We start from the raw sequence: 26,613 nt of genomic DNA on the forward strand, positions 1-26,613 counted from the left end.
AAATGGCACCATTGCCCTAAAGGTTATTTTTTCTCCCTGAAAGAACTGATGAATGTTTACAACCTTAATCCATCTTAACTAAGTTTTTGCCTGGTAATGTGTTAATATTTAGGAGGCACCATAGAGCCTCTTCCCTATTTAATTATTGACTCCTTCCCTCTTGGATCTCTGACCCCTTAGCAGATAGTACTGGATTTACACATCCTGTCAGGTGTTCTTCGGATTCCTGGATCAAGGGAAGGTGGAACAGGATTGCTGGATAAGTAGCGTTAGACCTGGGGGATCGGCGCCAGGTGAGGTACATTGGCTACGCAGATCTCCAGCCGGTGGGACCAGATCTCTGAATCCCTGGCGATGGGCACCCGATTGCTGGGTCCATGGCAGGTGACGCTGGAAATGTTGAGCTCTGTGCCTGCGATCGCGGTGTCCTAGCAAACGGCGCGGATCCAGTCCGGGCGGGCAGGGGATACCAGATCTCGCCGGCCGGGGGCGCTGGATCCCTCAGTCTCAGGGGGCCGCCCTGCCTGCCGGCAGGTGGCGCTGCAGTCCCCAGTGCCGCCAGGGGGCGCCTGCTCCCTGCGCCATAACGGCGCTTCGCTGCCGGGCTTAAGGTTGAAGTTCGAAAAGCGCCGGTTGCGAGCCCGGGGGCCGCGGGGTAAGAGGAGCCATGGCGGCTGGGGAGCCCCGGCAGGTGAGCGGGAGAGACTTGTCCGAGCGGAGATTCCGCCGCGGGGCCCGAGGGCAGGAGACTGGGCTGGTCCGGAGCCCAGAGTCCACGAGCTGGGGATCGGGGTGAGAGCCTGAGGCGAGGAAGAGAGTCCCGCGGGCCGGGGGAGAGGGAAGAGGAGAGTCGGCCGGGCGGGCGGGGGGAGAGCCTGAGGGGATTTGGGGGCGGGGGAGGAGAGTCCCGTGGGGGCGGGGGAGCCTGAGGGGATTTGGGGGGCGGAGGAGGAGAGTCCCGGGGGGGGGGGGAGCCTGAGGGGATTTGGGGGGCGGAGGAGGAGGAGAGTCCCGCGGGAGGAGGAAGAGCCTGAGGGGATTTGTGGGGGGGGGAGAGGTCCCGTGGGGGCGAGGGAGCCTGAGGGGATTTGGGGGGCGGAGGAGGAGGAGAGTCCCGCGGGGGTGGGGGAGCCTGAGGGCATTTGGGGGGCGGAGGAGGAGGAGAGTCCCGCGGGAGGGGGAAGAGCCTGAGGGGATTGGGGGGCGGAGGAGGAGGAGAGTCCCGCGGGGGTGGGGGAGCCTGAGGGCATTTGGGGGGCGGAGGAGGAGGAGAGTCCCGCGGGAGGGGGAAGAGCCTGAGGGCATTTGGGGGGCGGAGGAGGAGGAGAGTCCCGGGGGTGGGGGAGCCTGAGGGGATTTGGGGGGCGGAGGAGAAGGAGAGTCCCGCGGGAGGAGGAAGAGCCTGAGGGGATTGGGGGGCGGGGGAGGAGAGTCCCGTGGGGGCGAGGGAGCCTGAGGGGATTTGGGGGGCGGGGGAGGAGAGTCCCGTGGGGTGGAGGGAGCCTGAGGGGATTTGGGGGGGCGGAGGAGGAGGAGAGTCCCGCGGGGGTGGGGGAGCCTGAGGGCATTTGGGGGGCGGAGGAGGAGGAGAGTCCCGCGGGAGGGGGAAGAGCCTGAGGGGATTGGGGGCGGGGGAGGAGAGTCCGTGGGGGCGAGGGAGCCTGAGGGGATTTGGGGGGGGGGGGAGGAGGAGAGTCCCGCAGGAGGGGGAAGAGCCTGAGGGGATTGGGGGGCGGGGGAGGAGAGTCCTGCCGGGGCGAGGGAGCCTGAGGGGATTTGTGGGGGCGGGGGAGGAGAGTCCCGTGGGGGCGAGGGAGCCTGAGGGGATTTGGGGGGAGGGGGAGGAGGAGAGTCCCGCGGGAGGGGGGAGAGCCTAAGGGCATTTGGGGAGGCATGGGGGGACGACAACAACGAGATTTCACATTTGCAGAGGGACAGTAATTTAGAAGGGAGAGAAAAATTGGCCTCTGGAAAAATCAGCTAGTGTCTCCTCCAGCTCTTTCCCATTGTCACCTCCAAATTCTCCCTTCTTGGGGGGCTTTTATCCCGTCCCCACTCCTCAGGATGGCCACCTCCCCCCAGGAACTCATCTTGCCTTCCACCCCTACATCCACTCAGGGTTCTCAAATGTTCTCCTGGCTTGCTTGAGAAACTGGACCCCTTAGGAGTCCCCAGTTCCCTTACCCTGAGGCCTTTTTTTCTTTCCATGAGGCTGCGGTTTCTCCACCCAATATAAAGCAGTCAGTCTCCCATCCTGATCTATTGTGTACAGCCCTCTTTCTGCTCACCCCAGTGTATGTGGGGACACATTCCTCTCACCAGATTAGACCCTGTGATTTTCAGAACAGTCCGTGTTGGCTCTGAACAATGGGGTTATCCTGCACTGATGATGATTATTGGGATAGTGTCTAAAAGCCCAGGTTGGAGATTAGGGTTTCTTTGTGCTAGATACCATGCATATACACAATGAAAAAATGTTCCCTGGCCCAAGAAGAACCCCATGAATATGGGCTAAATTTGCTACAATGTGACTAAGGGAGGAATGCAAGTGTCTGACAGGTGTGAATGTTAAGCATATGGTTTAGTTATTTAGGATGGCAAAAGGGTTTTTTATAACCAGGAGAAATGGGCTGAGATGGAGAAAGGGAAAATGTAAGGTAAATAACAGGAACCGTTTTCTGGCAGTGGAATGCATTAGGTTGTGGAATACTCTTCTATGGGAAGTGGTGTGTGTGCCCCATCACTTTGGACATTTTAAAAACTAATCAGGGAAAAAATCTGATCTGGAAGTATTATATATAGTCTCATTCTGTGGGCAAGTTAGTGACAGAAAGGTCAGAGAGGTTTAATTTGATTTGTAAAAATTGACAGAATCATAATGTCACCCACTTGCTGTCCCCCATGGCCTGTCTCCAGGTCCTCAGGTTGGTGGAAATGTTGATATGTTGTTGGAAATGGGTTGAATTGGGTATAATTCAAATGCCCTTTCTTCCACAAACACAATGGTGCTAAATATGACAAACCTAGAACAATTATCTAGATACGTATTTTAGAAAATGCTTAAAAATTAAAATTATACTTTAACACAGGGGTGCATTGCTTACATATAAAATCCCTGGAGAATCCACTATAAAGAATGTTTCTGAAACAGCCCCTGGGGCAAGGGAGTATCTGATGTAATAACTAGGTCTTTCCTTCTCTCTGATTTTTTTTATTTTTTGTAAGAGGAGGGATAATGTCTGCATAATTCAGAGTAGTAAAGGGGACCAGATCCACAAGTGCTAGAAGTTGATTTATCCCAAACTGGGTGCTGTACTTTTAACTTTTTAAAATACATTTAGTGTAGGTGAAAGCTGCCAGACTCAGGCTTGGTCTAAACACAGAGTTGCACCAGTTTAACTAAAGGCGTGATTTAAAATCCCTTTAGTTAAAAAGGTGCATCGTTGTATGTGGACATTCTATATCAGTTTAAACCTTCTGTTGGTTTAGCTTGCATCTGGTGAATGCTGAATTGATATGAGCGTCTATGCAGGGGTTTGCACTGATGTAGCTGAATTGATGTTTAAAGTGATTTCAGTTAAAGCAGTGCAATGTCTATGTGTAGACAAACCCTCTGGCCCCAGCTCTGCAGTGGGTCCTGTGCTACTGGACTTCATTGCAGGTTCAGAGCTTAACAGCCTAGGAGGCTAACCTTCTCTGGGATCCACAGAACAACTGCAGCTTGGGCAGTGTCAGCTTCTTGACACCCCACCCAGCATTCCTAAACCAGCTTTGCAAAACGATCATAAAGCTCAAATGCAAATTCTGCTGTCCTACCCTTTTCTGTGTTGATTGACTGAATAGTATTTTATGTCCCCTACTGCAGTGTTCTCAACCTTTTCTTCCTGAGGCCCCCAAACGCTATAAAAATTCCTCCCTGCCTCTCCTGTGCCACAACTGTTTTTCTGCATATCCAGTAGCTTAAAAGCCAGGATTGGCATTAGGGGATAGCAAGCAGAACAACTGCCTGGGGCCCCATGCCACAGCAGGGCCTTCACAGCTTTGTTGCTCAGGCTGCGGCTTCAGTGCCGCATGGTGGGGCTCGGGCTTTGGCTTTCTGCCCTGGTTTATTTTGGTAGACCCCCCTGAAACCTGCTTGCAGCCCTGCAGGGTGCCCCAGATCCCTGGTTGAGAACCACTGCCCTAGTGCAATCACTGTTAACACTAGGTTTCAGAGTAGCAGCCATGTTAATCTGTATTCACAAAAAGAAAAGGAGTACTTGTGGCACCTTAGAGACTAACAAATTTATTAGAGCATAAGCTTTCGTGAGCATCCGATGAAGTGAGCTGTAGCTCACGAAAGCTTATGCTCTAATAAATTTGTTAGTTTCTAAGGTGCCACAAGTACTCCTTTTCTTTTTGTTAACACTAGGTATCTTTTGGCCCACAGAGGGTAGAAAGAGCCTGTAAATCACAATGCCTTAGGGTATATGTCTTCTAAATCTACTGTATTTGGAAAATGGACCAGGCAGATAGTTGACTTTCAGCTATGTGTTTGGCAGGGAGCAGGGTGGAGGAAACTTGCCCTGACACTGGCCACACTGTATCCATTCTGTGGGTAAATGAAGGATGTCAATTTCCAGCACACTCAGTCCAGTATTTTTTGCCAGCACTAAGCTCACACTAACCAGCTACCCTATAGGTTTGTCAGTACAAATGTACGGGTAGGACCAGAAAGGAGTGTTGCATATACCTATCAATATGGTTTGGGAAGAGGATAAATAGGCACACTTTTTCCTAATATTTGTTTAAAATGTAATTTTAAAAAAATCAAACTCCTTTTAGTAACTTTCTACACCCTGGACAAAAGACTTTCTGATTTCCTGACCTAGAGTTGGTATGGTTTGGCTGAGTGACTCAAGGGCTCCATGATTCAAGTTCCTCTTGATGAAACCTTTTATTATTTGTTTTCAGGAATTTGGCTAGATTCCTGGCCTTACTAATTGGGTGAGAACTTCCTGGAGTCAGGATGTTAATGCTGAGCTACTTTGTTTCATTACCAATCCCAAAGTCTCCTTTTTTGGTTGTTGAGTCTGTAGTGGACCTGACATTGGCTTAAACCACTAGTAAAAATAGAATTCGTTCTCGCTCTCTCTTGTTTTGCTACTAAACTGAAATTTAATCAACACCTGATTAATGAAGAAATATGGAGAGCCTGCTTATAAAACTAGCTGTGTGATGGGCAACACAGTAACAGCATTACAATGACTCAACAATTGTGTGTTTCTGAGCTGTTGGCACATACCTTGGGTGAATTGTAAAGTCTTAACCACCCGTGACATGCACCAGTGACCTGATAATGCAAATCCTGATGTGGTTTGTTACTATATTTATGGTCTAATATTAAAGAATATGACAGGGAGAGAGGACTCTTAGGTTCTGTTCCTACCTCTGAGATTGGGGAATTTACTGAGTGTGGCAGGAACTTTATTTTGCTGCTCTTCATTTTGTATAAAAGTGAGGATCATGGTAAATAATTAATCAGTCTTGGGCTACATATATATATGTGTGTGTGTGTGGTGTGTGATATTTATTTATTTTATTTTCTTTGATTGCTATGGAGCCCTTTAAAACCCCTCCTTCTTTTCTAGAGCCCCCTGCGTGGAGCTGCTTACTATGTCATCAGCAATGGGTGGAGCCAGGAGCAGGTCTCTGTGGATAGGTGTCTGTGTCTGGCTGCCGGTGCCTGGGTGGGAAGCCTATTCATGGGGGAACATGGGGAAAGTCTGTGCTATCTAAGCTGTATCTTGTTCTGGGGCTGTAAACAGAGCCTGTCAGTCCAGAGCTATCTCCAGTACACCTTTCACCAAAACAAATATGTTTAAAATTGACTTAAAAAGCAAAGCTAAGAGCAGACTTTAATGTTGCCAATCAATTTCAACGTGAGCAAAATTTTAAAGAAGCCATACTGCTTGCAAATCACAGCTAGGATTGGGGTTGGGACAACAAACTGTGTCTGTGTTTTCAGATATAGCTTGTACAGCTGACTTTTTGACTAATTTACAAACAGATGTCTGGATTAATTTATTTGTCTTCCTCAGTGATGAAGACTTGGTCATGCATTCACTGAAAGTTAGAGTATGGCTGTAACAGCTCTAAATGTAGCTTTGGACAACTGGCAGCTCAAGCCATATTCAAATAAAGATCTGCACCTGTTATATAATGCCAATGGAACTCAGAGTCATGATCACGATAAGAACAAATTACAGCTTCCCTTTGGTACTCATTCAGGACACATAAATATAAATTGATATTAAATAACAAGAAGACAACCTTTGTGAGGACTCATCTCATTTGTGAGTTAGTGCCAAGTTGGGGTATATTAAGATCAAAGATGGGCCCCAAACTGCAAAGTTAAAATTTAGATCTGATGTTCCTCAAAAATTTGTTAGTGATTGGAATCAAGGTTTTGGTCTGAGACCTTTTGTAGTTGAGATGAAGTGGTAGAACGCTATTGATGTGTTGCACAATCACTGTTTTGCTATCACATAATATCTCCAACTCTCTCCCCTTTGGTACTGGTTTTAGGGCATCTATCTCCTGCAAACGAGCAATGGGGTGAACCTCATGGATCCAGGGTTCCAGCAGAAACTGGAGGGTGAGAAGGAAGTAATTCGTCGAGCTATCCAGAAGGAACTGAAGATCAAAGAGGGGGCAGAAAATCTGCGCAAGGTGACAACAGACAAGAAGAACCTGGTGCATGTAGAGCATGTGCTGAAATCTTCCAATCGGAAACTGGAGCAGCTGCACTGGGATCTCCAGGAGCTTAATGCCCGGATTGTGGTAACAGAGAAAGGGGAGAGCAAAACAGGTAGGTCTTAGTACATAATTGTTGGGCATGATAGCTTCAGCAGTAAACCTCATTATAGCCAGTGCTTTAATTTTTTTTTTTTTTCTATTGGGGGGTAGTATGATGGGAAGGAAAAATCTCATCCATCTAGGAGAGGAATCTCAGCTGGTTCCTGCTTATGTCCAGGTGAGATGAACAGTGTAGAGGTATTGAAGTTTGGAAAGTTGTGATTGACACTAATTGAGATGAAAGGAGGTGATGATATAAATCAGAATGCGCAAAGGACTGATTGAGTATGTTGGACATAGGATCACCTCCTGAACTTCATCTAGGCAGATGTACAGAGCTTGGAGAGAAAATAGGGGCTTTGGGGTAGAATCCAACATGCAAGTTCCTGACAGAGGGGTGAATGTGAGATTGGAAGTTGTTGGTATTCTCAGTTAGGGCCCGATCCTAAGAAGCCAGCAGTTCTCATATTGGGTCAGTAGTAGGCTAGGATACACAACTGCTGGGAGAATTTGTCCTTCTATATTGGCCGTATATTGTACGTGTCTTTGAAGATGAAAACCTCATTTATACTACTCTCCTCATCTCATCTATTACCCTTTGAGGGAACCATGAGAAGGAGGGTAATGGAATTCGCTGTTGTTGCACAGATGGTTCTATATCCCCAGACCCTTGTCTCTGGGAAAGGAACCCAAACCCGGTGGCAAGGAGGATAGAGGCTCTGAAAAAGCAGCTGCACATTGAGATGAAAGTGAAACAGGGAGCTGAGAACATGATTCAGATGTATTCAAATGCAACATCAAAGGTAAGCATTGCTGAGTAGAAATAAGCAGGGAGCATGTCACTTTGGAACAAAATTTCTGTTAAAAGTGCAAACATACAAAAATCTTTATTCCAGATCTGGGTGTGAAAGGGAGATGCTTTAAGGCAGAGTTGTTTTAGGTTGCATGACTGAGCTCATCTGTGTGTTCATGAGCTGATGCACAGCCCTGTGACAGCATGGTGTACTATCCTATGGGGGAACAGTGTTATGAATGCTGGTTGTGTTAGGCTTATTGTCACAGGATGTCACTGAGGCAATAATTTACTACAGTTCAAATCAGTTTGCCTGCTGTGAGGTTTCTTGCACCTTCCTCTCAAGCATCGGTGCTGAACATTGTTAGAGACAGGATTCTGGACTAGATAGACCAGGGGTCTGATCCAGTATGGTAATTTATGTTCTTAGACTTCAGATACCGATTATGCTTCTGTTCTCTGATATTAGTTACTAGTATGAGACATTAGAATGGCTACCAGCATCTAACACTGGTGGTAGTGCCACTAGATTAGAAATAGATACAAAAAAAATCTCAGAAGTGGTCGATCTTGTCAGTCATAGACATGGAGTGCTGCCTCCAGAAAAGTCAATCCAGGCTTTGGGAGGTGCAATAGAGGGAGAGGAGCCAAAACATCTGACCAAAGGTAAGAAAATAAAATGCTTTGGAATATGAGCCTTAATGTGTGACACTATCCCACATCATCAAGTTTCTGATATAATGTACCAAGTTGGTGCAATACTGTTTATTTCAACAGAGACTTTAAGATAGAGCAAAGTAAATGGTATCTTTGTTTCAGAGTAGCAGCCGTGCTGTAGCTCACAAAAGCTTATGCTCAAATTTGTTAGTCTCTAAGGTGCCACTTGGTATCTTTGTGTATGAGTTATTTAAGAAAGAGCTTTTGGGGAATTTATTGCTTTCTTATTCATCTTTTTGTGTTTGGTATAATCATATTTAATATTCTGGAGGAAAATAAAAAATTTTAATTAAGAAGCTTAATTTAACTATATGAGCAAGATAAAGAACGTAGATATTCTGGTTTATTCCTCACCTCCACCCATACAACTCTGCCAGCACAATTGACTAGTGAAGCACATATTGAATCATTGCAACATCAGCACAAACTCTTAGTTGAATGTACCCACAGGGCAGGACACTGTTACCTAGCAAACTCGTCACATCTTTCATAGGTGTCACAGCATTTCACAGATCCCTCATCTGTATCTACCATGGTTGGAAATAATCAGCCCTGTTGCTTATGCATCTTTTTTGCACAATTGGGCATTGTGTGAAGTTTTAGAACTTTCTGGGATCCCTTGTAAGGCCTTGTATGTTACGGTGCCCCATCTTTGTCCTTGTCTAACACATCATTAAAATCCATTTCTCTTCTGTATGGACCTCCCTAGCCATCTGTAATCTGTCTTGCCAGGACCGGAAGCTGTTGGCAACAGCTCAGCAAATGCTCCAGGACAGCAAGACGAAGAGTGAGCTGATTCGCATGCAGATTGTGAAGGTATCTCAGTCGGCAGGTGGAATAGAAGATGCAATGGATCCAGCAAGTAAGATGCTTTGGATATCTGACATCACTCAGAGAAGATGTTGCTGAATTATGAAGGCCCAATGCCTGAGATGCTAGGCCACTTGCTTGTCTGATTGTTATATTTATCGCCAACCTTAACAGTGAAGGTGGGGGCCACCATCAGTCTCCTGGAGCTACGCATCGAGGAACTGCGGCATCACCTATGCATTGAAGCTGCTGTGGCTGAGGGGGCAAAAATGTGGTGAAGATCCTGGCAGGGGGTGCAGGATCGCAAAGTGTTGGCTGAAGTAAGCACCATTGCAGTATTGCTACTTGAAGCATTGGGGGTGACTTTCTGTATGCTGGATAGTAACCTTTTTTCAGAGGAAAAACAGTATTACGACTGTTGCCCATGAATGGCTTAGCCTTATTCTGAACAATGACATGGTGGCTCCCTATTTCAGAGTCCCATTACACTGGTCTAAATCCACCCAGCACTGCCATAATACTGCCGTCCCTGCTCATAGTGATGTTGTGGTAGGTGCTACTCCCAGCAACTGTAATAGTAGAAGGTGATAATTCCCTTGTATAACTGCTGTTACTGGCTGTTTGAGAGATTGTGTGCTTGTCATTGCCATCTGATTCGTTGCCTGTAATATGCAATGACTTTTTTTTAAAAGCCACATATAAAGCTCCCGCATCGTATGCTGTTCTTGTGAGAGATGTTACATTTCCAGAACTTGCCAACTGACTTGCATTATAAAGCTAGGACGGAAAAAAAATGAACTTGTAATAAACTAAACAACAATCTCTCTTATTTTTCTAATGGTCAGAACAGGAAAATGTGAACCAGAAATTTCACTCATTTGCTATGTAACTTTGGGCAAGTCACTTATCCTTTTTGTGCCTCCATTTACTTATCTGTACAATGAGGATAATACTCATCCCACAGGGCTTTTGTGAGCCATAGTTAATGTTTGTAAAGAGCTTTGAAGGTCTCAGATGAAAGGCTCTATATAAGTGTGAAGTGTTAGTTATAGTAATTATCCAACTTGGGCATTCTTTATACCAGCCATTTTTAATTGGAAATCTCTTGGAGTCCAAATTGGTGTCTGCTTGTAGTGCACTGGCATGTAAGAAATCAGTTTTGGATTTTTGATCCTAGTCTGTTCTTTGAGTCGGAAATTCCGTGGTGGGAGCTTATTCAGGGCAGAATCCTCCAGACCCTCAGCAGCAATGACTTGCAATGAATGAGTGATGCTGACAGTCCCTTCTTGTCCTTCATAAGCAGGATGGGGAGTTGGGTCACTTGTGAAGTGTTAGTAATACCAAGATCATGGCAATGGCTATTCATTCAAAGCCGGTACTAGCTTTTTCTCTGCTCCTTGTTACCAGGCTCAGGGTCGTTTGCAAGAATCAACTCAGAAGATTGATTTGCTGCGCTTGTCCCTGGAGCAGCAGCTTAATGAGCTTTCTTCTGATCACCCAAAGCGGGCACTCATCAAGCAGGAGCTAGTGAATGCTTCCTCTCTGGGAGCTCCACATGTCAGCATCCAGCCCTTCGCTTCATTGATCAAACCCACAGCTCTTACAGGTACTGAGGCTGGGGGGGTGGGGAATATTTCTTCCCTATGTACCCATGTCATGACTGTGGTGGTTTTTGTGATGTGGACACTTTGTCTACTAGGAATTGGCCCAAGTCCTCAATTTGTTTCATGTAGGCCACCAAAAAGCTGTCAGATTGTAACGACTTTAATCGCTACTGAAGGCTGGACAGCATCAATCTAAAGTTTCTGACTTCCTATGTGGACTGACTATAATAATAATTTCACTTTTCTTGAGAATAACACTCTTTGGTGAAATTCCTCAGGTTCATTAGAAGTGAGACTGATGGGGTGTCAGGATCTGTTGGAAAAAGTTCCAGGACGTTCACGAGTGTTTGGTTCATCTCCCAACCATGGGAGCCCAAGTGACATGAAGTCCCTGAACCGAGCACGAGCTGGGATGAGTATTCATGGCCGCAGTACTGCAGCAAAGCACTTGCGGAATGAGGAGCTGTGTAGTGAGTATAATATTCCCTGGTGGATCAGTGATGGTGTATTCTAATGTGCCTGCCACCTTTCAGTCTGGTGTGAATGTAGTGAGAGGAAACTTGGCTCCTGAAACAGGGGAAGAGGCTGAATCATTTGGTCTCCTATCCCTCTTAGTGATCTCCTGTGGTGGAAATCTGATTGGAGTGTGTGGTTACCTCCAGCAAGAAGTATATTCCAATTTATGACCATATAAAAGATTGTAACCTACACTTTCTCCTTTGTCCAGATGAGGTGCTTGCTGTGCTCAAAGTGGACAATAAAGTGGTTGGTCAGACAAACTGGGGCCCAGTTAATAACCAGGCTTGGGACCAAAGCTTTGTCATTGAGCTGGATCGGGTAAGATTATATTTCTGTAGGATGATAGGAATTCCAGGATCTTTTCAGTCTTGTCCTCAGAACCCTGTATTGTATCCCTTTGTTTGTTCTTTACTTAAGTGAATTATTTCTGTGGATTGGTGATTTACCTTGTCATTCAATTTTTGATCCATCTCTTTACTGGGACTGATAATGTGGCCTTCTCCCCAGCCTTAAATCTACTCTAAGTACAGGTTACCTCTCTGGTATAGCTTCAGTCTGAGCATTTGATGCCCCTCTTCTGTCTCCATTGAGCGCCATGCTCCATCTTTTACCTGCAATACAGCTCACTTCAGGATATTTGGGATGAGGTTCAGTCTTATGTAGGAGCAAAGTCAACAAATTACATCATGAAAATGAGCTATCTTTAAAGAAAGTTGTAGCTGCTGAAGGTCTGAAAGACCAAAAAGGTGGGAAGCAATAGGAATCATAGAATGAGGAACTGTCAACTCTTCCTTGGAGCATGTCTCTTATACACAGCATTATTTAGCTGCATGGAATTTCTACAAGGAAGGAAAAGGAACTAGCATCAGAGCTAAGGTGGAGTTCAGAATATGTAGGTTATGGGTGTGTGTGTCTGCCAGGCCATTGGCCTGATCCATTACCAAGCTCTCTGCTTCTCTTCTTCCAGTCCCGGGAGCTGGAGATTGCAGTTTATTGGCGTGATTGGAGAGAGCTGTGTGCAGTGAAGTTCTTGCGCTTGGATGACTTTCTCGATAATGAACGCCATGGGATGTGCCTCTCTCTCGAACCCCAAGGGTTGCTTTTTGCGGAGGTAAAGGCTCCAGATTTTACCTTTCTCCTCCAGAAGAGTCACTGCTCCATAGATTGAAAGAGGAAAACAAGTTTTCCTGCACTTTCGACTCACATTGATCTCTTAACTTAGAATGAACTAGTCATTAAACTGAACTAGTTGAATAAACTGAAATAAAATATATTCTTTCTGCATCTGTTGAAAAAGTTGGTTTAGCACATTAAAAAAGACTGGTGAAAGATACTAAGGGCTTGTCTACATCAACTTTCTCACTCGGGTATGAAAAACACTCCCCTGAGCGCAGCAAGTTGCAGCACTGCAAGCACCAGTGTAACAGTGCCCCAGAGCTGAGAGCTAGCCCCTCGTTGAGGTGGTTTTTTAAGAGCGCTGGGAGAGAGCTCTCCAGTGCTGTGCTGCACCCACACAAGCACGTTTAAAGCGCTGTCGCAGCAGCGCTTTAGCATTGCCAGTGTAGACTAGCCCTTAGCCAGTGACTTTCACACCAGTCAGTGATATGACTTCTTTAAAACTTGGCAGCAAACATTACTACATAATATTATATGTTTTTATTTAATTGTCAATTATTTTAATAAATTTAAGCCTAACATAGATTTCCATAATGTAAATGTAGTTCTAAATAGGTTTATTTTTAAAAAATAAACCTTTATTTAATTAAATTAAAAAAATTGATTTAAAATAAAAATCTGTTTTAAAAAACAAATTATTACCCACCCTAAGGAGTGGCCTTGTTGCTGATACAATCTACACTCAGATGGTTGAGGACAAAACAAGGAAAGAAATAGTTTAAAAAGATGAGTGTGTTTATAGCCGAAGTGACCCTTAAAGGGCCCCACTGTAAGTATCTGGGCACTACATAAAACCACAGTCTTTGACTTGCTTTTGTTCGGAGTCATCAGCAACGCTTACATTAAAGAGGGTGGCTTTAACGATTAGGTTGAATCACTCAGACTGTCTGGAACCATGGGATCAAATCCCATCAGGTTGGGCTCATCCCTTCATCTTTTGAGATAATAAAGTGCATGGAACTCAATTTGTTACGAGATCTCCGGGTAACCCTTAAAAACCAGAGTCCTGTCTCCTTTGCAGGAGATAAAAGATCCCAGGGCATCTTTCCTAAATTGGGGTCTGACCTAGTCTCCTTAGCCAAAATTCCCTTCTTGTCATCTTGTGTTGTGGAGTGACTGGCTACTGCTTCCCACTTTGGAGGTAGCTGCATTTCAGCAGTGCTTTATGTATATAATTTGAAAAGTACACTGGCATCAATGGGATGGAAGACATCTTAGAATGTAGGAGTAGGTTCCCACCAAATTCACGGTCCATTTTGCTCAATTTCACAGTCATAGGATTTTAAAAATAGTAAATGTCATGATTTCAGTTATTTAAATATAAATTTCATGGGATTGTAATTGTAGGGGTCCTGACCCAAAAAGGAGTTGGGGATGGGGTCACAAGGTTATTGTAGGGGGGGTTGTGGTACTGCTACCCTTACTTCTGTGTGGCTGCTGGCGATGGCGCTGCCTTCAGAGCTGGGCAGCTGGAGAACAGCAGCTGCTGGCCAGGAGCCCAGCTTTGAAGGCAGAGCTGCCGCCAGCAGCAACGTAGAAGTAAGGATGGCATGATATGGTATTGTCACCCTTACTTCTGTGCTGCTGCCTGCAGAGCTGGGCCCTCGGTCAGCAGCTGCCACCCTCCAACTACTCAGCTCTGAAGGCAGCAGCACAGAAATAAGGGTGGCAAAACCGCAACCCCCCTAAAATAACCTTGCAACCCCACACCCTTCCTGCAACTCCCTTTTGGGTCAGGACCCCCAATTTGAGAAATGCTGGTCTCCCCTGTGAAATCTGTATAGTATAGGGTAAAAGCACACAGAAGACCAGATTTCATGGTCTGACATATTTTTCATGGCCGTGAATTTGGTAGGGCCCTAATTATGAGCCAATCATTCTGCCTCTGTCAGCTTCTCTGTACTTCATGTTAATGGATACTTCTAATTTTAAAAATTCTGTTTTTTTTTTTTTTAAACATAGCACCTGAGGGGAGTAGATAGTATAACTCAGGCTGGAGTCTGCCTTCATATGTGACTCCTAGTTTGCTGAATGGGTGTGAATGGTCTGTTTGATCAGAAGGCTAAGCATGTGTCCAGGAGGGAAGTGAACTGCCCTGTAGAGTCTCCTCTGCTTCTCTGGCAGGTGACCTTCTGTAACCCTGTGATTGAGAGACGGTCCAATCTGCAGCGCCAGAAACGCATTTTCCCGAAACAGAAAGGTAACCAGCCTGTGAACTGACAGCCACTCCAATTAGGGGCATGTATGGTTATGTGGTTGTCGGTGCGGGAGATGCTGCAGCACCCCATGGCTTGAAGTGGTTTCCATTATATACAGGGTTTACAGTTTGGTTCAATGGCTCTCAGCACCCCCACTGTAAAAATTGTTCAAGCACTCCTGGTTTATGGTGCTTTTTGGAACGCTTCTGGGTTAATGTATGTGTGTAGGTGAGATCTATTAGAGCATGGCAATGTCTCCACTCACCAGGGAAGTGATGGAAGCATGGCTGTAACATGGAACGTATATGTAATAATATTGTTTACATCCATGCCTAACATGATTGTGTCGGGGCTATGATTAGTAGTTTCTGAACAGCGTTGTTGCTAGTAGGATCCAAGTCTCAATCTGTGTGTTCTACCACCTATGCTATCGCTGATAAGTGGCAGTGGTGAGAGATTTCCCAGAAAATTTAGATACAACCATGGCGTGGACAGGAACATTGATTGTCTAACAAGGCTTTGAAGCTGACATTTCAGCGAGGTGAATGGGTTGGTGGCTGGCACAGATCATGTGCTCTTTTTCTCCCAAGCTGGAGAGAGAGAGTGAGAATTTATATTCTGAAGGCTCTTTGCAATTGGAAAAGCTCGATTTTTTTTTTTTAAACAACTTTGATTCTGCAGGAAACAGCAAAAATCGTGGAAAGACCTTAAAAACTCAGAATCCACAATTTATTTTCACAATTTTTCTGTTCTCAGGCTATGGGACTTAAATTCAGTATGGAAGTGGGGGTGGAAAATAAGAACGTAGCACCTTCACATTATCTTTTGGCTAAGTTGTAGTAGAGTATCACTTTAATATCTGGTACATCCTCTGTGTGAGGATTATACCTTGCTATTGCAAGAGTCTGGATGTGATGAATGGAAGGTCTTTTTCAGCTCCAACTACTAGGACCTTATGAATACTTTCCTCTTTAGTTATCTATGAGTCTGTCAGCTGTTTTGATTGTCTAGGAGATGTGATTATGGTGCCTCTTGGCCCACCATCCCCAAATTGGGCCTCTTTTTGGGGTGAGCAAATGGCTGCCTAGATGAACTAGGTAGGTCAGTGGTTCAGGTAGTGCTTGGCATGGTAATCTCAGTAATGTTTGGATTTCTCCTTCTCCAGGAAAGGAGTTTCTCCGAGCTTCTCAGATGAACATAAATATTGCTACCTGGGGTCGTCTAATGATGAGCATTCTCCCTCCATGTAGTTCCATGAACACGCTAAGCCCCCCACTTTGTACTCCCATTCGTACAGACTTTACCTCTCCAGTGGTGCTGCAAACTCAAACTGATTCACTGGCCATGCTGAGCAGGTAAGTCTTGTTCCAGTTAATGCTACATGGCAAATAGGAATGGGCACAAAATTAAAATTTGGTGAAACTCCACAGCGTGGTGAAAGACCTTGGTGTGAAAGGTCTATGTAGGAAACTCAGTGTGGGCTATTAAGAAAAAAATACTGGCTAAGATGGTGTGAACTTTTATGGAACATTCAGTATTTTAGGGCCACCTCTGATTTATTGTTGACCATTAGACAGATTTCCAGAATCATGGTGGTTCTTTGAGTATATGCCCCTATGGGTGCTCCACCATAGGATGTGCATGTGCCTGGGCACTCTCAATTGGAGATTTTAGCTAGCAGTGTCCAAAGGTCTGTGCTGTGCACTATGCCTCTGCATGTTCCTGTGCAGGGGCATATAGGCAGGCGCAAATCTGTTCCTTCTCAACTGCCCTCAGTGTGTATTTTAGCTTTTAGATTTGCTCCTCTAGAAGAGGATATTTTTCACTGGTCCACTAGCCCTTGTAAAGGAGGAAGATCAAGTTGGTTATTAAGCTAAGCTTCATTGCTGTGACGCAGTCAAACAATAAAAAGAAAAGGAGTACTTGTGGCACCTTAGAGACTAACAAATTTATTAGAGCATAAGCTTTCGTGAGCTACAGCTCACTTCATTGGACGCGTCCGATGAAGTGAGCTGTAGCTCACGAAGCTTATGCTCTAATAAATTTGTTAGTCTCTAAGGTGCCACAAGTACTCCTTTTCTTTTTGCGAATACAGACTAACATGGCTGCTGCTCTGAAACCAGTCAAACAATAGATGTCTACTTTAAATTCTTCATCAGATGGCCATTTTATTTATAGGCATTTCTGTAGCTTTCGTCACTCATAATGTCAGAGTGCTAGGTATCCTGACATGAGTATAAACACCAGCAGAACAATAAAGGCTTATTTTCGTACAGTTCATTTTAAAGGAGCATACTACCTGTTGATTTCTCATAGGCTTGAATCCCAGGTGTGAATCAAGGAGTCTTGCTGTCCAGTGCATTTAGGATTAACTTAAACCTTGCTTGTGCAATTCTGGCACTGCACTATAGTGTCTGCTGTACCATGGCCCTGGAGGTTTTTCGCCTTCCTCTGTAGCATGGGGCATGGGTGACTTGAGGGAGGATTCTCTGCTCGAAGTCTTTAAACCATGATTTAAGGACTTCAATAGCTCAGACATAGGTGAGGTTTTTCGTAGGAGTGGGTGGGTGAGATTCTGTGGCCTGCGTTGTGCAGGAGGTCTGACTAGATGATCAGAATGGGCCCTTCTGACCTTAGTATCTATGAATCTATATTCTATTCCACAGTGACTTCTTTAAAACATTTCTTCCAAATGCAGTGACTATCCAGTGGTTAAACTGACATTTGGCGAGGAACCTCCCCCTAAGCCTCCACGCCTTTTTTTGACAGCAGATTCCAAAGAGGTTGCTCCATCTCCTGCAGACTCTCCGGTAAGGATCTGGGTTGATAGAGAGATTTTTGTGTTTTGGTCAGGTTTCTTTAGTGGGTTGGGCCCTGCCCTTTCCTCTCAAATGCAAGTTCTTTTTGACTTGTAACTCTCAGGAAATTAGTGACTCCTCGGGCAGATGTTGATTTAAGACTGGCTAATATCCAGGGATTTGGGGTCCAATCGGGTGACTGGGCATTGGGCTTTTGATCACTCAGAAGTGGGACAGATCTGGACTCTAAGGGGAGGAGCTCCATCTTCCTAATCCTATAAACTGCCTCCCCTTGCAGAAAAAAAGTAGCAGGCAGGTCACCTTGGGATTTCAGGCCAGAAGTGGGGAAGGGGTATCTGTATGGGGAAAGCAGGGACACAGAGCTTGCAGGTGCTGTAAAACAGGAGGGCATGTAAAGCTCTCCTCCTAGGTGACCTGAGTGGGAAGGAAGAGGGGATCTCTTTCACTGAGGGGAAGGAGCGTCGCTGGGGGAGAGGTAGAGATGTGAGTTTTCAGTGCTGTAATAGTTAAATACCTGTGCCCTGACACATACCTACCGTACTCTTCTACTTAGTGTGCGCCCATAGATCAAAGTGCATTCTCTCTGGTCACCAGAATTATCTAGAATTGCACTGAGACATGTGAAGTGATTTTCTGGAAAACCATGGTTCATCATAGACTTTTTCAAATGGTTACCCACACTGGGGTCTGACTCCAACAGGGAGATAAAATCTTCTTCTTGCATTGCTCAGTATGTAGAAATGGTCTAAGTAGCCAGAGATAATCTGTGTTTGTGTGCTCCGTGGGCCATATTCCACTCATAACAGAGATAATCCCTGTTTATATCACAAGAAGACCATTCTCTCTGGTCACTGCTGGGTGACACGATGGAGGCTTGGGTGTGGATTTTCCAGTCTGTTCTGATCTGATCCAGTGGGCCTTTGCAAACACCATTCCACAGAACTAGATGTGGTGACTTTCTCTCCATTCAGTGTCTGAAGAGGCTACATGTGGAAGAGAGGACTCGCAGCTCCGCTGTAACAGAAACACCAAACTGGGCTTCTCAGAGGTAATTGTGGACAGCGTGGGGCTCTTTTGCACACAAGAAAAGGGGATATTGAGCTGACATTTTTTTACCACCAGTCTTGAGTTCTGTTAAATAGGTAGTATGACCTCTAATTAGGAAATTAATTTCTCAGTAACGGACTTTTCATACTGTATTTATAGAGTACATGTAAAACTCTGCATTTTACCTTATTTATCCAGATGTCTGCATAGCATTATCTGTGGTAATGACCCTTGATCATTACCTTATTAACAGGCTGTGCAGTACAATTGAGTGAATCTTTCTAATAGAAGGTAAAATAATTTAACTGCCCTCAAATGGCTCCTCATTTTTAAGCATTTTAAATTCTCTAGGGCTTAAACATGTGAGCTATTTAGCTATACCTCTCTGAATACTAAGTAACATACTTCAAAAGCATCCCCAGTAGACCCCACTCCTTGTTTATTATATTAATGTAGCTATTTGAGATAAATACATACATTGACATACCTGCCTTCTCTCTGGGAGGAACATTTGTATCTTTCTAGTCTAGATTCTTAGCCCTTCAATTCATGCACAGAGGAGAGGGAAACTTCTGCTCCTAGCAAACAATGTTCCTAGACTAAGCCTTTTAACTGCTTTTTTATTTTTTCCAAGAGGTTCTAGAATCTAGTTTTAGTTTCCTTGGTAACAGCATGTGGCCAGCATAATGTTTCATGGCATCTGTCCACTCAGCTACACATTTTGTATCCCCTTTTGGCCCTCTAACACCCCCACTCTTCCCTCATCACTACCTACCCCTATCTAAGAACTAGAATCCTTCTCATCCTACCAGCACCCCAGACTTGGTCTCCTCCCATACCCCACCACCAACTTTTTGTTCTTCTATTGTTGTCCTGACAGCACCTTCATGTTTACGTGGTCTTGTCCCACCAGCTATCTTCTAGCTTCGTTGTTTCCTTAGGCTTGGCTTCTTACTGTGTAAACCTCCTTCCCTTTGGTATCCATTTCTGACCTTCGAGTTTACTAGTAGTGCTTTTTCTGTTTGCCTGCAGGAAGAGGGCTGTTCAGCTTCAGGATTTTCACTGCATCGCCATGCTGGGACGAGGGCACTTTGGGAAGGTAGAGTGGGAATAAGGGGCTTCCTTGAGGGGGGTGGGTGGAAAGCTGTTCCCCTCTCTTTTTCCACCTTTGCGTCTCATAGTTTGTGAGTGGAAATGTTCCAAAAGGGGAAGAGGCTCATTCCAGTGTAAATGGAAAAATCAGTTCCTGCCCCGCAAGGAAACAGTTGATATTCCTATTAATAAGAGGGTCTTTAGGGTGTTTAGGGATTCCAAAGTTGGAGATAACCTTTAAGGGCTGAGGATCCTCTACCTAGCCTCTTTTCACATAGCCCATGTAGTTCATATGCCTCTAGCTCCAGAGCTCATCAAGGTCATTCCTTGGATCATCCATATAGCGGTCACTGGAGAACAGCATTAGGTGCTCTTCCTCCCCAAAGATTGAGCTCACAACTCCTGGGTAGTTGGAGCACTGAGCAATTATAAAATCATAGGACTAACCTTGACACTCCAGATTTTAAAAATAGCATAATTTAAAATGAGTTCTATCTGGAGCTATTCACTGCAAAGCATTCAGGAAAAATAAAACCCTCCTTGGAGTTGCTTGGCCTTGGCTTTGACAATGACTCTCTGGAATGGATGGGAGCAGTTTGTTTAAGTACCTGCTGGCTGTGTGGGTGGGAGTCCAAATAGCCAGATGAGAGAATCTCAGAATGACTAAGAGTGCTGGATTATTGGCTTTTTATTGTCTTTCAGGTGCTGTTAGGTCAATACAAGGCAACAGGGAAGTTGTACGCTATCAAAGCCCTAAAGAAACAAGACATCATTAGCCGAGATGAGATTGATAGGTCAGTCTCTGTCCAGAGGGAGCACTTCCACCAGAGGCTGTGAGATCACCTCTCTAATCGTGTCAATCTCAGCACTAATGTGGTAGTGGATCCCTCTTAAGCATCAGAGGGTTAGAATCAAGACTTGGAGGAAGCTTATAATGGTGTTGGTCCTGGCATCCAGAAAAATAACACTCACCTGGGGGGAAGAGGAGAAAACTGGAGTTTGGGAATGACACAAGATAAATGTCATCTCCCTTTTTTGTTTCTATAAATCTAAGTGTAAAAATATCCCCCTCTCTACTTCCATCTCCAAACATAGGCTTCTCTGCAAAGCTTTGGCCATGACATTTTCTTTCTTTGAACCCCGACAGCTTGAACTGTGAGAAGCGAATCTTTGAAGTGATCAATTCCTTCAGCCATCCGTTCCTGGTGAACATGTTTGCATGTTTCCAGACGCCAGATCACACATGTTTTGTGATGGAATACGCCCCTGGTGGTGATCTCATGATGCACATTCACTCTGATATCTTTCCAGAACATGTGACGCAGTGAGTTAGCTTGTTTCAGGTTTCAAAGTACCATAGATGTTTGACTTGATTCTCAAGTCTCTGTAGTGAAATCTCTTCCTCTTTCCCAGGTTTTACACAGCCTGCGTAGTGCTGGGACTCCAGTTCTTACATGAGAAGAAAATTATTTACAGGTAACATAACAATAAAGTGTAAGAAACCCAGCAACCCAAATATTAAATTGCCCATTTAGCCACATGTGCAGTTTGCAGCTTGCTGCCATGCTCGGGTTTCTTTAGCACTCTGTCCACCTAGCTAACTCAGTGACATTTCCCTCCCACCGCTCCTGCCATCACATTCAAAAGTTAAACTGGATCCTTTCCACAGTTGACTGGAATGAGTTGGCAGAAATAGAACACATCCAAACCTGTGTCTGTATTGACCATACCAACTTACTGTTAACTATGCCGGGGAATGTCATTAAGAAACTGTCTGTCAGACATACTGCCAGTGGGCCATCCACCCTGAAGCAGTGATGAACTGGGGCGAGGTAAAGTGTGTCCTCTTTCCAGGGGCATCCTGGCAATGGGGCCTGCTATTAGCAGGACACATCCTCTGATAGCACAAGCCCCTCCTTGCACAGAGCCATTTCCTGATACTCTTAGGAAAATAAATTAATAAATACAATAGTCTGTGAAGAGCATCCTCTAAGGTGATATAGTATTTGGGAAAATGCACTCTCTATTCATTGTTGATTCTACTTTCCTCGTCCGAAGAGCTGGGGTTATGTGCCAATTCCCAGACTTCACCCCCCATTCTCTTCTCCTCTGCCTGCAGGGACCTGAAGTTGGATAACTTGCTCTTAGATGCTGAGGGCTTTGTGAAGATTGCAGATTTTGGGCTGTGTAAGGAAGGTGAGCAACTTGGATGGTACCAAGACTGAGCCATCACCCTTGCTGGAGAAACTCAGGTTCTAGGGTTTGGTAACATGTTCACAAGCGCAACTAGTGGAATTGCTGGGCTAACACAATTGTGTTCAATCCCACTTAAAGAAATCCTTCCTATCTGACCATTATGAAGTTGGGAGCAGTTCCTGTTCTTTCTCTCTGGGTAATTTATAAAGGGGGTTACAATGCACTTGACTGTTCTGAGGAGCCAAGATGCAGCATCATGCAGTTTTTCCTGAGGAGGGCCTCGTCCTTGCTATGTGGTCATATAATAATTGTGGCTGCAGGAAGTTTCTTTGCATTGCTGTTTATGTAAACAGTGTCTTTACATTCCTTCTTGCGCCTCAGCTTAGAAATACTAAAAAGACAAGCTGCTAGAGTCCTTAGTGAAGATTCCATGCTTCCTCAAGAGTAAATGGACATGGGCGGGCAAGAGTCCTGCAAGATCAGAGGCAGATCCCTCTTGGAGTAATGTATTAATGCCAGTTCTCCTCTCTTTGCCCACCTGTCTCTGCTATTCTCAGCCATGTTGTCTATTGTCCAGTATCACCGTCTCTGCTCTCATCACCTACATTGCCTGTTATGCTTCCAGAAAATGTGATGATGCATAACCAATTGAGAATGTGTATGGTGTGTTCATAAAGACATTTTCTCCACAGGGATGGGGTTTGGGGACCGCACTAACACTTTTTGTGGCACCCCTGAATTTCTGGCTCCAGAAGTCCTGACAGACACCTCATACACGCGGGTAGTGGACTGGTGGGGGCTTGGTGTGCTCATTTTCGAGATGCTTGTTGGTGAGGTGAGACCATTTTCCTCTGGGGAAAGAGAGAGGTGGGCCTCACCACATGACATGAGTGGTCACGGGCGGGGTGCACCTAACTGCTCTTTATTTATGTCTTTAAAATAATTTAAGTGACTAAAAGTACAACTTTGGGTTCCTCTTGCATTAAAAGTATAATTCCTCTAATTGCTTTTGTGGTGATTTGAAACCAGCTACAACAGCCTAACATTCCCAATTCTGTTCTCTCCACTAATGATCCTTAGTATTTATATCACGTTTTCCTCATGCATAGCACTTGCCAAACTTACCTAATCCTTCCAAAACTCTGAAGTATTATCATCCCCATCTCACAGTGCAATAAACAAATAGTAGGATACAGATACTATGCATGTCAGATAACAACATGTCTCCACTGCAGTCTCCATTCCCTGGAGATAATGAAGAGGAGGTCTTTGACAGCATTGTCAATGAAGAGGTCCGCTATCCACGATTCCTTTCTTCTGAGGCACTTCCCATACTCCGAAAGGTACTGCAATGGGATCTCCCTGGTTTTACTCAGGCCTCAGCACAAGTAGAGCCAGAGAGACACTCTTCTAACTAGATGGCATTTCCACGTGTGTGTGTGTGAGTGCATGTGTTTGTGCGCTTCCAGAGGTGTCCACATATCCTATAGGGAACCCTTAAAATACACACACACACACACACACACACTTTTATTTCTTAATTTCTCATCCTTGACACCTCCATACACACATGCCATCCATATAGCCATTGAGGATTAAGCAGGGTTCCTATTGGAGTCTATCCTGCCAATTCTCAAATGGACAGATGTTAAATAACTCTAGGGTAGGGATATCAGATTCATTCTGAGAATAGGGCTGAATTCCATTTCTAATTATCAGTGGGTCAGCATATACAGTTATGGCTATATGCTACCTTGAGTCCACAGTGGATCACCTACTGATATAAATGGGTGGTTTACAATGGACTAAACTTGAGTTTAGTGCTGACTAAATGGAGTAATGGTCTCAAGTTGCAGTGGGGGAGGTTTAGGTTGGATATTAGGAAAAACTTTTTCACTAGGAGGGTGGCGAAACACTGGAATGCGATACCTAGGGAGGTGGTGGAATCTCTTTCCTTAGAAGTTTTTAAGGTCAGGCTTGACAAAGCCCTGGCTGGGATGATTTAGTTGGGGATTGGTCCTGCTTTGAGCAGGGGGTTGGACTAGATGACCTCCTGAGGTCCCTTCCAACCCTGATATTCTATGATTCTATGACTGGTCATGGCCCTGCTCTGAAGGGAGCAAGTGGAAGAGACTGGATGGTTGCTGCTCTGTTTTCTCTCTGGAATAGTGTTCATGTCCCTCCTTGTTCCATGTGTTGAATTTGTCTATTGGTATTGCCTGCAGCTTCTCCAGAAATGTCCAGAACGTCGCCTTGGGGCAGGAGAGAGGGATGCAGAGGAGATTAAAACCCAGCCCTTTTTCAAGGTAAGAGCTCAGTCCCCTGTGCACCTCTGTGCTCATATGTCTGAGCTGCAGAAGAGCTATTTGCTTTCTGTTGCTATAGAGGCAAACTCGCCTGTTTCTTTTGGTCAAAAATGAGAATCTCATCAACAGCTTTTCTGACACATGGTCACTAAAGCCAAACAATTATCTCCATAATATATCTTTTAGAACCTCCTGATGGAAGACTGTATTTTCTGGTACCATTAGGCTTCCAAGCACAGGATCTTTATTTCAATACGTGCAGCTCCAAACTGAGTCTTAAATGTCCCTCTCCTCTTAATTTCTGGCATACAATCAAACATCTCCCCTATAGCATAGGAATTCTCTTGCTGTGGGTATACTGATGCAGGTACCATCATACAGATTGTCTGGCAATCACAATCTCTGAATTCTGGAGGAAGGGTTGAGCAGTTAGAATATAAAACTTGAACTGTCAGAGTGTTCACAGAGGAATATGAATGCTGAATAGCTTAGGGTGGAGAGGATGCTATAATCTATACATTATGAAGGAAGGCCACTGAGGTACTAACACTTTGAATACTGAAACCAACTGTATAAAACAGTTGAGCTTTATCAATGTCCAGGACTATCCTGCCATAAATGCTAGTATTTGTAAAGAGCTATGCCAGGCCCTATAGTAATGAAAACACATCTTTGGGTAGCCCCTATACAGAGAACTGCTTAATGGTCTCCTGATAAGAGCGTATGGTTCTAATTTAGTTTTGTCTCTGCTGAATAACAGTCTGAACTGTAGCTTTGTTTTTTGGCTGATATTCTGAAGAGCAGCCTTAAGTTTCATGGAAGACTGATTTAGGAGTGATCTCTCTCTTTCCTGTGGTGCACCTGATTTTGGTTATCTTGGCACTTCTGTTTTCTAGCCTTGTAGAAATCAGGCATGCAGCAGCTGATCTGGTAGGGAGGAAGGATACATAACATTACTATTTCCTACGTACTATCTCACAATTCATTAGTCTGTTCATGCCAATCTGGTTTTGTAATTTCCTCTATTTACAGGAGATTGACTGGGATGCTCTGTTTGCCAGAGCACTGAAGCCCCCTTTTGTGCCCTTCTTAAGAACTCCCACTGACATTAGCAACTTTGATGAAGAGTTTACTTCCCAGAAGCCAATCCTGACTCCTCCAGATGAGCTCCCTGTCCTGACCACTGAGGAACAGGCTGTCTTTAAGGACTTTGACTTTGTCTCCAGACACCTTCTGGAAGTCTGATTGCTGTGGTGTAAGGAGCCTATGCAGACCATTACTACAGAGAGATCCTAGAGAGGAACTTGGCACTGACTATTGGAAGGTCAAGATAATAACAGGCAAAGATTATTCATAGGTCTGGTAATATTAAGGATTGTAGAAAGCAGACTGTTCTGCAAGCTGGTTGCTCTACTACATTGTTCAGTGTGTGCACGTGCTAGTAGAGAGTGTACTGGATGTGAGCTTTAAGAAGGTTCATGCTTGCTGGCTGTGTTTGAAACAGTACCTGGCTTTACTCTGATGCCACCGTTGGATAGCTGTGGGCACTTACAATTTAAACTGGATTTAATTTAACAACGTATCTTAATGAAATAGAACCTTCCCCCCTTCCCAAACAAACTCCACTACCTCTGCAGCAGGGCCTTGCAAGTGGTCTAGTGTTCTCAGCACTGGATGATCAGCGGCAGAATAACTGGCACTTTCCACTTATTTTCCAAGAGAAGAAATGATTCTCCTTTGCAAAGGATTTAAACTTGTGTCTTTCATCCCCCTGGCTTGTTAGAACATCTCAGGAGCTGGGAGAACACAGATCTTCTGCTTAACACAGAGAGAGAGTGTTCTTTATCTCTGTAAATGTAATGTTAATACGTTTTCCCTTTCCTCCTTCCTTTCATAAGAGTCTCTGGTCACTCCAGCTGCTTGGATCTGTCCCCTTTGTATGTGTTATCCTTATTGGGGCTGTGTATGTCACTTTAATGATGGCAGGCAGGTTATTTCTCCACAGTTTTTTTTTTACCTTACTATGTATATGCTGTATTTTTCCTCAGATAATATAAAATGTTGTGGATGTTTATATTGGGGAAAAAATAATAAATATTGATTGTTAAACAACTCTGGCTAGAAAACAGCCTAAATATAGAATAATTTGTATCAAGACCAACTTCATTTGGTGCCCAAAATGCAGAAGTGTGAGTATGTATATAGAAATTAGTGGGTGTGAGGTTCTTATAGTAGCAGTGCTGTAACAGGCACTTATAATTACTATTTAAACATTACGTTCTGACTGTGAAATGGTTTTGCAGAGTGCTGTTGCCTCTTCCCAGAGAGTCAGTATGACTAGCAAGTCAAAAATAGCAACTGTTCTTTAAACACTTTCCAAGTGATAAGTATGGGGAATGAGAGTCATTCATAAACTACTGGGACAATTATAACATGGTTGCACTTCACAGTGCAGACTGAACTGCTACACATTTATGGTTGTTACTATGTGCAGGGAAC

At 44.6% G+C, this 26,613-nt stretch overlaps 1 protein-coding gene across 1 annotated transcript; it reads left to right on the forward strand.

Annotated features, from left to right (window-relative positions):
• The first annotated feature begins 454 nt into the window (after positions 1-454).
• Positions 455-26,092, forward strand: PKN3 (protein kinase N3). Its single transcript, XM_038374915.2, is given in 22 exon segments — positions 455-691; positions 6,568-6,850; positions 7,486-7,640; positions 9,080-9,209; positions 9,332-9,477; positions 10,565-10,763; positions 11,040-11,231; positions 11,489-11,598; positions 12,248-12,391; positions 14,581-14,656; positions 15,820-16,009; positions 17,353-17,464; positions 18,445-18,521; positions 19,553-19,619; positions 20,315-20,406; positions 20,760-20,936; positions 21,026-21,088; positions 21,732-21,808; positions 22,501-22,643; positions 23,044-23,151; positions 24,034-24,114; positions 25,147-26,092. Coding segments are annotated over 22 exon segments (2,859 nt in total). The 5' UTR covers positions 455-667; the 3' UTR covers positions 25,360-26,092.
• The last annotated feature ends 521 nt before the right edge of the window (positions 26,093-26,613 follow it).

The sequence above is a fragment of the Dermochelys coriacea genome, chromosome 16, assembly GCF_009764565.3.
Source record: "Dermochelys coriacea isolate rDerCor1 chromosome 16, rDerCor1.pri.v4, whole genome shotgun sequence".
NCBI classification, from domain to species: Eukaryota; Metazoa; Chordata; order Testudines; family Dermochelyidae; genus Dermochelys; species Dermochelys coriacea.